This window comes from Oxyura jamaicensis, chromosome 15 (assembly GCF_011077185.1).
Source record: "Oxyura jamaicensis isolate SHBP4307 breed ruddy duck chromosome 15, BPBGC_Ojam_1.0, whole genome shotgun sequence".
In the NCBI taxonomy this organism is placed as follows: Eukaryota; Metazoa; Chordata; class Aves; order Anseriformes; family Anatidae; genus Oxyura; species Oxyura jamaicensis.
In genome coordinates, this window is record NC_048907.1 from 14,144,568 (window position 1) to 14,154,676 (window position 10,109).

Consider the following 10,109-nt stretch of genomic DNA (forward strand, 5'->3'; position numbering starts at 1 on the left):
CCCCCCCCCCCCCCCCCCCCCCCCCCCCCCCCCCCCCCCCGAAGAAAGGATAAAGATAAATCCTTATGAAGATTTATCACCAGACTAATATTACTTTAATTTTTACATCTCTGAGATAAGAAAAATTATGTGACGCTAAATATGAACTATTTTTGGGGGGGGATTAATAACAAAGTAGGTAGTTTTTACAGCTTTTCATGTTTTAGACAAATGTTTCTGTAGTTATTTTAGTACTTCAGTGTGCCTTTAGACAAACTGAAATACTGTTCAAATCCTGCCTCTTGAAAAAAATGCAAGAGATCTTAAATTTCGTAATACTTTTTCTGTGATGTACTGGACAGCTGTGTGATCACGTTTTTTTTTTATCTGAAAGTGAAGTGGGAGGAGTGGGTGAAAAGGACTACAATATCTTATTTTCTGGTCTGTTTCATATACAAGCAGGGCTCATTATCACAAAGAAAGCACAGGTGCTGTTGTCACTGTGATATGGCTAAGGCTGGTTTACTGTGATTAAACAAGTGAAATGTTACCGTGAATCTTGTAGCACAGTGTTTACATATCCCGTGCTTGGGAGAAATGCTTACTTACAAATAATGGAAAATATTAATGATCACAGAAGTAGCTACTGTGATGGTACTTAAATAGACTTGTGGAGCTGCTTGATATAATCTATTGGAACTTCTCCAGTGACTTGATTTGAAAATCTCATGGTATTTGCTTAACTCTAGTCACTTATTAAAATGTTGTAATACTGTTTCAGAATAGTGAACTTCAAAGATAATGCATTCAAATTAGCATTAGGCATAGCTCTTTCACTTAGATTCCTTAGAACAGAATTTCCTGATTTCATTTCCCCTGTAGGTGGTTACTTTCATTCCTCACACTGGGTGAGCACAGTGAGTTAAAATGAGATTCCCTAGTTCTGTAAGATCTTGCTGGTGGTAGCCTCAGCTGTCACATGGCCCATTTGTTCCCCCTCTCAATGGAACAGAGAACTTCTACTCTTTCAGGTTTTTGGTTATGTGTGTTTGACTGTTATCACAGTTGTTAGGAAATAAAACAAAGTGGTTGGGTTGCCTTGCAAGGATTAAAAAATGTGTCTTTTAGACTTTTTTTTCTGGAACAGCACTCGTCATTCATCTGGACAGGTAAACTGCTGTAACATAATTAAAATCTAACATATTTAGATATTGTGTCAGAGGCCTTTTTCATTTTAACATCTTTATCCCTTTCTGTGAGCTACATAGGGAAGGATGTCAAATTTCAGTTTGTCTCCAGAGCCCCCCCACACCCCACAGTGATGTACAGGCAAGTCCTCAATTTACTTTAGTACTAGTAAGATGTGGAGAGAGTTCACTATCTTTAAAGCACAACAAAGACCTAAGATGCTAAACACTTTAGATTCTTAAATGGAAGGTATACTTTAGCAGCACAATCAATGTGTATCCTCTGCTAGAGGACATATCAGTATAGTCACTGCTGTTCTGTATTACAGTACTTTTATGTATGAACAGTAGCCATCACAAATCCTAATACATAAAAATATGAAGTCTTGCGTAATCAGGTTACTTGCTGAAACTGAGGCTATATTTAGCTGTTTTTTTTTTTCTTTAATCAAAAGACTAAAATGAATTATTTAGCTTTAGTTACAACTTTAGGGACCATGCCAATTCAGTCTGAACTTGGGTAAACCGATGAGTCATTGGAAATGCTAGTGTTTTTTTTTTTGTTTTTCCTCAACTGCTTTAGTGGATGTGAAGTCTTTGAGTCTTACATTATTAGGTGAATACCCTGCTGTTCTTCTGCACTTGCTGCATCTGTATCAACAGTTTTATAACTTCAAGACCTGTTACTTGGTCAGTCTTAGAAAAAATGTAAATGCCTATCTTTGAATGAGAAATTCCATGCAGATCTTAATTGCTTTGTGTATTACACCTTCATTTGACTTGTTTTACAAAGCTTTCCCCCCCCCCACCTTCTGATTATCTAAACTGAATTCCTAGAATATTTAAGAAAGCCCCTCAAGAATTTAGTAGGATATACTTTATCCACTTCGAATGGCAAATAGGTAAAGGCATATATTTTTCTATGAAATTCATCTTTAAAAAAAAAAGTATAAATGATTACAAAACTATGTTTTGAAAGTGTTTATTACAAACAAAAAGGGTCTAAATGTCGTAAGAGCAAAAGTTTGCTTGTTTACTGTAAAACTAAGCATGTTCTTATTAAGCCATAGAAGTTACACTTGATTTACCTTTAAAAAGATGATGCACATTTCATTAATCTTTTGTATTATTCAGCCAATCCTCTTAAAACACTCTTATTTAGCTGGGAATCATGATCTCGTATGACAACACCAACTAGAGGGTGTAATTTCAAAACCGTTTGTTTGAGGTAGCATGAAATTGTTATCAATGGCTGCCAGCAGGCAAGACTATCTCTGAAGGCAAAGAAAAGTGTTTTTTTTTAATTCTTTATGATAAATACTAGGTTTGCTGGAAATATTATTCAAGTTTAAAGACATGCCTTATTTTTTGCATAGTGTTATACCCATTCTGTTTTGGTTTTGGGCTTTAAGATTTTTTTCTAGCAGTTCAGTGTGTCTGTAAAATTAACAAGAGAAGAAGTGGGCCATATTCTTTCATGTGATGTTCTTGCACAGTATATACTATATATATGTATACATATATATACATATATATAGTATATATATGGGGACCAAAGTGTTAGTGATACTCTAAAGATCTGTGGCAACTGTGATAACTTACCAACAGGTTGAAGAGCAGGCAACTGTATCCCAAGAGTAGCCTATTTTCTTTATTTTATTTTTATTTTTTTGCTTTGTCAGATTGGCCAGATAATTCTTGAAAAATCTGAATTGTTAATTAGTGGCACAAAAAAAAAAGTTTCAAATTCTCAAAATAAATACAAGTTCCCTCTGTTTGCATATGACTACCTATTCATCTCTGTAGTGATTCTCTCATTACGGTTTGAATTTACAGGAACCTACACAGCTGAGTTGCGCAAAGAATGTTTCAATTCCCTTCTAGAATCACAGGCAGGTTTCTGTTGGCTCATTCAAGTGCATTTTGCAAACATTTTTATAGATTGCAACTACATTTGACAAGTAGCGTGTTGGTTGTCTGTGATTTCTCAGGTGGCAGTGCAGGGTGCTGTGAGATCAGTAAGCGAGAACATGTAGTTCTGTTTCCCTTACAAGAACAAAGCTGTTCCCTCGCAACATGTAAATTGACGTATTGGACTGGAAGTGTCAAGCTTTTTCTTGAAAAAGAAATGCCAGAGTAAATCTATTAAACTCTGTCTGGAGTAACAAAAGTCAAATACCAGTAATGGTGAAAATAAGCAAAACTTTATAATGCACGACACAAGATTTGTGCAGTTTTCAGGTCTATAATGCTATCTTTGGCAAGGAAGATGTTAGATAAGGTAAAAGATACTTTCATTAATTTCAGTATGAAGTAGACTGTTTGGAAACAAGCAGCTCACCTGTCAGAGAAAAGGCTCTGCAAAGGAAGTATTTGGCAGTCTCTTGTGAACAATCCCTTTTGATTTTTGACAGAAATATTACTCTTTTTTTAAGAGTTAATCATAGGCATTAGACTTTGCAAGGCAGAACCTTAACCCACTTGTCCTGTTGGTACTCAAATTCAGTACAACAGATTGTTTTCAAATTGATGTTACTGGCTTGCTTTTTTATCTTGTTTTTATTGGTTGAGATTTGAATAAGTGTAGTTTAAAGCTGTATTTTTATTTAAATACAGCTTTGAAAATCTATATTGCATTTTTATTTATTTTATTAAAGCTGTATTTTTATTAAAGCTGTATTTTCATTCCCACAAGCCTTAAAATGAATATGCAAGCAAGCAATGGGCTCAGAGTATTCTTGATCAAAATTGAGTTGAAAATAATTGCTGCCTTCCCAGCTACAATTAATTTCTCTGTCTACACATTCAGAGATGCAGACGCTGAGTCTATGAGAAATTAATGTTTGTGGTGAGTGCAATAGTGACCTTCAGTTCTTGAGTACTTTGTTCTTAGAACAGAAAGCTGTGTGCTTCAACTTGTCTGTTGTGCAGTATTTATATATAGAAACAGGTGAATTGGAGAACATGGAACTTGCCGGGTTAGGCTTAGTTCATAAACATAATTGAGGATAATTCTACTTAAAAAAAAAAGAATATACTGCAACAGAAGATTCTTGATTTTTGCACATATAATATTAATGAGATCAAAGTGCTGGTCTCAAATGTTTTCCAGGTAATGGATTGATATATAACGTACACTGGTGAGCTTTAACAGGGCTCATGAAGCAGTTGGAGGAACTTGGAACTCATAAGGATTCATGAGTTCAGTCTCCCATGTCTCCCAAAATCTAAGGGTAGGTTTAGGTCTTTAACGTACTAGTAATATTATACATCTGTAACTTCTATAACACTAAATAAGAACAAACCACTATTGTTTCTTAGATTTTTTCCAGTAATGTATATTTTCTTCTTTTAAACAGGTCTAGAATTTGCATATTCAGCTGCTCCCAAATCTATGCAGAGTGCTATTATGGGGCTCTTCTTTTTCTTTTCGGGGATTGGATCATTTTTTGGATCTGGACTGTTGGCATTGGTGTCTATTAAAGAAATTGGCTGGATGAGTAATCACACAGATTTTGGTAAGTTATTTTCAGCATATTCATAGCCTATGAAGTAAATTGCTTCCTTCAGAAACAGTTAAACATCAAGCATATAGAACTGTTAAATCTTAGCAGAGTTATTTTGAAAATCTAAATTTGTCTACTATTATGTTAGACTAATTTCATCTTGCATATGTAAGTATGAAATAATGTGACTATCCAAAATGATATGTTGTCCTCATGAAAGCATAGGAAACACATGTGTAGCATTTTGCCTAAGTGCTTGTCAATTACCTCCTCAGCTGTTACTGCATTTTATCACTAGAGATTACTTGCAAATCTTTCTATTTGAGTAAAAAAGAAAAGACGAGAAAATTGAGTGGAAGAAGAATGTGTTTGGTACTGAAATTACTTTCTGGTGGTATGGGGAGTAAAATGTACACACGTCTCTCTTAGAGATTATTCATTTTCCTAGTTTCAAGAGGCTTTAGGGCGATTATCATGAGGTTATTTTTAATTTCTGTCTGCTTACTCTTTATACTCTTGTAAAGTCTGATGTAACTTTGTATTGCCAGTTGAAGTTAAAAATAATTATTGGCACCAGTAGGTGGCACCTTGGGAATTTCAGAAAATCATGCCATCATCAATGGTTTAATTAGTTCCAAAAACAGCATGGAAAGTTCTCAGAATGTTAAGCCTACTGTGTCTACATAGCTTAAAAGAGCAGTCTGAACTTGCTTTAAAATTGGTATCAGAAGATTTGCTGCTTAAGCTTGATTTGGTTGCTACCAAAAATAAACATTTAATGCCACAAGCAGTTATCTTTGTTTTATAAGTTGTTCTTTGCTCATTATCTTGTAATTTTTTAGCCTTAGCTTTATGCAAGTGTCCTTGCCAAATGAAAGGTTAATCACAGTGAGACTTTTTTGACCTCCACTCAGTTTCAAAACTGGAAGAGTACCTTTGGTTTTTTTGCAGCTCTATATAGAGATTGATGAGGGCTCAATAGAAGGATAATTATTTGATACAAATTAATATGTGATTTTTGATGGTTAGGGTTGCTTCAGAAAACTTTCAGAAAAATGCGAGAGAAGGCAGTGGCTAATATTCTCTCCAAAAAATATTTGTGCCAAATATATCTAGAATTGGCTAGAACTGGAAGATGTTACATTTCATGACTCATGGTCATCTGTTTTAAATAAGCCACTCAGCTCAGTGGATTGCTGTTTGGGCAGCTGTCAGTTGGGTATTTCTACCTTTCTTGTCCACAGTGTTGCTCTAAAATCAAGCCTTCTCTTCAGCTCAAGGTTGAAGCACTCAGTGGGTAACTTAGATATGTAGTATCTTCTATCAATACTATTTTTACTGTTTATATCAGGGTAGTAACCAGAGCAGACTCTTCTACTGTTAAGAGAACTGTTTCATTTGGTATAATGCTATTGAAAGCTGTTATCAAATTCACATCTCAAATTTACTTAGGCCTTCAAGGGCAGGAATTGTAAGGAGGAACCTTTATTGAATGACAAACTTCAGAATATTTTTTTTTAATTAGTTGCTGCATAATAACTATAAGAATGTGTACCAAATTTATGCTATTTAAGCCAACTCATGGTATCATTTGAGGTAACTGACTGCCTCCAAAATCTACTGATAAGTTTACTCTCTGCTGGTACTTCAGTGTTGATTGCTACCTTCAAAATGACTGTTATTTTTCTCTCAAAAACTTGAGATTTCATGGATTTAATATCCCATCTCACAAAGGATAATTACTACTTTTTAAACACATCTGCTTTTGAAATGGAGATTCACGTGTAAATTGTATTTTAAATGTCAAGGAAAGACTTGGTTTAATTTTATTGTGTTTTACTGTATATTCATTTAATTGAATCATAAGTTTCAGTAATTAAAGTAATCGGAGCATTTATAGGCATGCTGTATGAACAGCTTATTAGGATGTATCTCCACTTCAGTATTTTCCCTCTCTAACCTTTTTGATAATCAGAATGGTCCAATTGGCTGTGGCTCATGTAGCATGTTAGAAATTAGCCACAATATATTGTTCTTGGAAGTACAGCAATAGTTAATGCACATTTCTTAATACAGGAATAACGTTTTAGCAGTGAACTTTCTTAATTTAACATTAATTAGTGTGCTACAAATCACTAATCTATAACAACCTTGAGGGAGTGTCAAAGGTGAACTGAACCAAAAAGAAACTACATATGGTTTCATGAATACTTAACGTTGTTCCAAAAGAAGGCTGAGAGAAAATCTCAGTAATTACTTTCTTTATATCTGCAGAGTGGCTGAACTTTTTTCCTTAATACCATTCATTTTTTGATTCTTTTTATTTTTTGCTTTGGCCTGGCAGAGCAGGGAAGTCTGTGTCTCCGTATGCCCAGAGACCATTTGGCATTAAGCAGGGAGAAGTCTGTTAGACAGGACTGTGTAGTATGTGTATATATATAGTAGCATAGTATAAAATTCATACTTTTACCTATTTCAGTTAAGCTGTAAAACAGGAAGGACTCTTTCCTAGATTAAAGCCGTATCACTGTATTCTCCAGGCTCCTGAAAAGCATTATCTATTGAAAAGGGTAAAGCCTTTTTTAACTGGTCTGTTTCAGTGTAGCTCAACAGTACTGGCAAACAGGTGTATTGATAATGTATTGATACGAGATGTTGAAGGAATGTGTTTGATACCAGATTCTTTAAGCCAAGTGTTGCAAGGACAACTTGCACGTCATAATGGCGTGTTGTAGAACATTGTGTGTAGGGTTTGTGCAAATCCTGTTTCATTGTTTGCCGAGGAATTTAGCTGGGGTTGCTCATAGGCTTAATTTTAAGAAATAGTAGAGAATAAACACAGAAAGCAAAATTTACAAGCTTCTGAATACAGAAACATTTTGGAGACTTGATTTTTGTCCAGATAAAAGGAAGCATATTAGGTAGTTGACACCTAGCATTGCTTTCTAGTCAGAATTCTTGAATTCTGCATTTCATCTTGGGCTGTTCCTGAACAGTTTACAGTCCAGGGATTTTTTTTTCAAGTCCATTTCATGGCCACAACAAAAGGATTGTTTTTGCTTTGAAATGAGTTGTCACCTGAAAAATGGATGTGATCTGTATTACTTTCATGTATGTAAGTAATCCTTGAAATTTTTAGCAGTTTTATCTGAAGTCAGAAAAGCATTGCAATTTTGCAGTTTAAGACCTAAAATGAAGGGATGAGAAAGGAAGACTATTAAACTTGTAAAATTCTAACTCTCCTGAAGCAGACACACTGCTGTGTGCATACAGTCTTTGTACAGAGTTCTTCCAGTGGTAGGAGGAGCTTCCTGCATTGTTTTTTCTCTAAGGGAAATCATGCAGTGAGAGTGTATCTGCTTCCTCAGGGGCATTACTTAATTTTAGACACAGAAGCACAAAAGAAAGCAATCTTCAGACTGTGTGTATCTTCTTTCAAAGTTCCATCTTTTGTTCTGGATAATTAAAAATGAAAGTATGCTGTCAGACCTAAATGTGATTAGGTATGGTCTTGCCCATATTATGCAGAGAAATCTTCACTACGTGGGCTTGAAGGGGATTGATGTTTTCATTTGTATATTCTTTATTAATGTTTATTTCTTCTGCCCATTTTTTTTCTAGGTAACATTAATGGCTGCCAATTAAACTATTATTTTTTCTTGCTTGCTGCCATCCAAGGAGCAACCCTTTTGCTTTTCCTTATTGTTTCTGTGAAATATGATCATCAAAAGTCAAAGACAAATGAAGTAGCTGCCAATGGGAGGATCTGACATCTGTTACAAAGCAGACTTTATTACAGTAGCACACAATGAGGTGACAGCGCACCCTGAGTCTGCGAGATCTTGTTTTCTCCAGAGAGACTCTTACTATACTTGTGTGTTACAAAAGTTCTCGCCTCTGCCCCCTCTCATGTAACGTAGGTAAGTGCCTTATGTTGGCGGGGCTTGTTTCTTGCACTATGTCCTGGCAAAGGACAAACATAAATCTTGGAAGTGTATTAACTCTAGGCATTCAAGTTGCTCTTTGTTAATCATGAGATGTTTACTAAACTCTTGAAAGCTGGGACATTAGGCTTGGAAATTGATTATAACGAGTCACATGTGACATGGTTCAGCCCTGACTGAAAAACTTTGCTTAATGAAACACAATGGATATACAGAAACACTCAACTCCCTCAAGCTTACATTGAGGACACATAGGAAAGAAAACATTTCACAGGAACCTTAAGTAGTGGTTACAAGGACAAATTATAAATCCTGGGAGCCTTGTTTTGGGGAGAAACAGGGACAAATTAAATTGCAGATCAGCTGTGATGGGGGAAAAAAAAAAAGTAGTTTTATAATTGACTTTCCAGTGGAAGTTAACTTGAACCCTGAAGTCCCAGCTTGCAGTCAAGAGAATCCAGTACTGAAGACTGAATTATATGTCACAGTAGCTTGCCAAATAGCTGCTGTAAGTTTTGGTGCACAGTAAAGAATTGATAGCAGTGAAATGGTTTTACTTCAGAATTGTTGTTGAGTCTGCGTAAGATGTATTAGAATGAAATGGAAGCATACATCTTTTGACAAAGTGTTGCTCAGTCTAATGCTGTTACTTCCCTAAGGACTGTTTTAAATATTTGCAGAAAGAACTGAGATTGAATTCTCAGAAGATGAATGCACAATAACAATTTAGAAGCCTTTCAATCCAGTTCCTTCAGTCCTGTGTTGTAGTTCTAGCTAACATGCTACTGGTTTTGTATCTTTCAGCAACACCTTCCTATAGCAGAGCAAATGGTTTTACATTCAGCCTCTTGAATTTTAATGATTTTAACAACTGATTGTGTGCAGACTGGTATGGAAGATGATACTTTGCAAGGAATTATGCAGAAAGAAAATGAAAACTCAACTTTTTATTAATGTGTTGAATTTTTATAGTTTCTTGTCTCCATTTGTGTTGTTAAAATGTCCTTTTTTACATGGACATATTTTTAATGAGTTTACAAAATAAAATGAAATTCCTTGCTGTGACTTTTGACCCTTTGTTTCTAGGTGAATGAAATTGTAGTACAAATTCATTTGGTTTCTAGTTTTTATTTCCTAAATATATCCTGAAACCTATTAAATTTCTAAATGTACGTTGGCATCCTCTTAGTTTTGTCAGGCAATAACAGTACACATACTGTACTATCTTTGCTAAGGAAAAGTGGGAGATCATAGAACAGAATTACTTAATATGGTTAAAAACTGGAATAACTAAAGAGAATAAGCAACATCTCATATGAGGAAAAGCTAGTTTTCTTTAACTTTGTTTTGAAAATTCTACGTGCTGTGTCTGCAATATCCCATTTACAACTTGCTAAAAGGGTCTAATAATAAAGTATTGTATAAGGAACAGATAGGGTCAAATATATTCTTTCTTGAATATGTTCTGTTTTGGTCATGTAGTTCTGATTTGG

General features: G+C 35.0%; 1 protein-coding gene across 1 annotated transcript in view; it reads left to right on the plus strand.

The window, feature by feature from the left end:
• SLC15A4 (solute carrier family 15 member 4) overlaps nt 1-9,681 on the plus strand; it is a 26,117-nt gene extending 16,436 nt beyond the window's left edge. The window contains exons 7-8 of the mRNA XM_035341121.1: nt 4,526-4,684; nt 8,294-9,681. Coding sequence (XP_035197012.1) covers nt 4,526-4,684; nt 8,294-8,442 — 308 coding nt within the window. The 3' untranslated portion in view covers nt 8,443-9,681. The remainder of the gene's footprint in view (nt 1-4,525; nt 4,685-8,293) is intronic.
• Nucleotides 9,682-10,109: the final 428 nt, after the last annotated feature.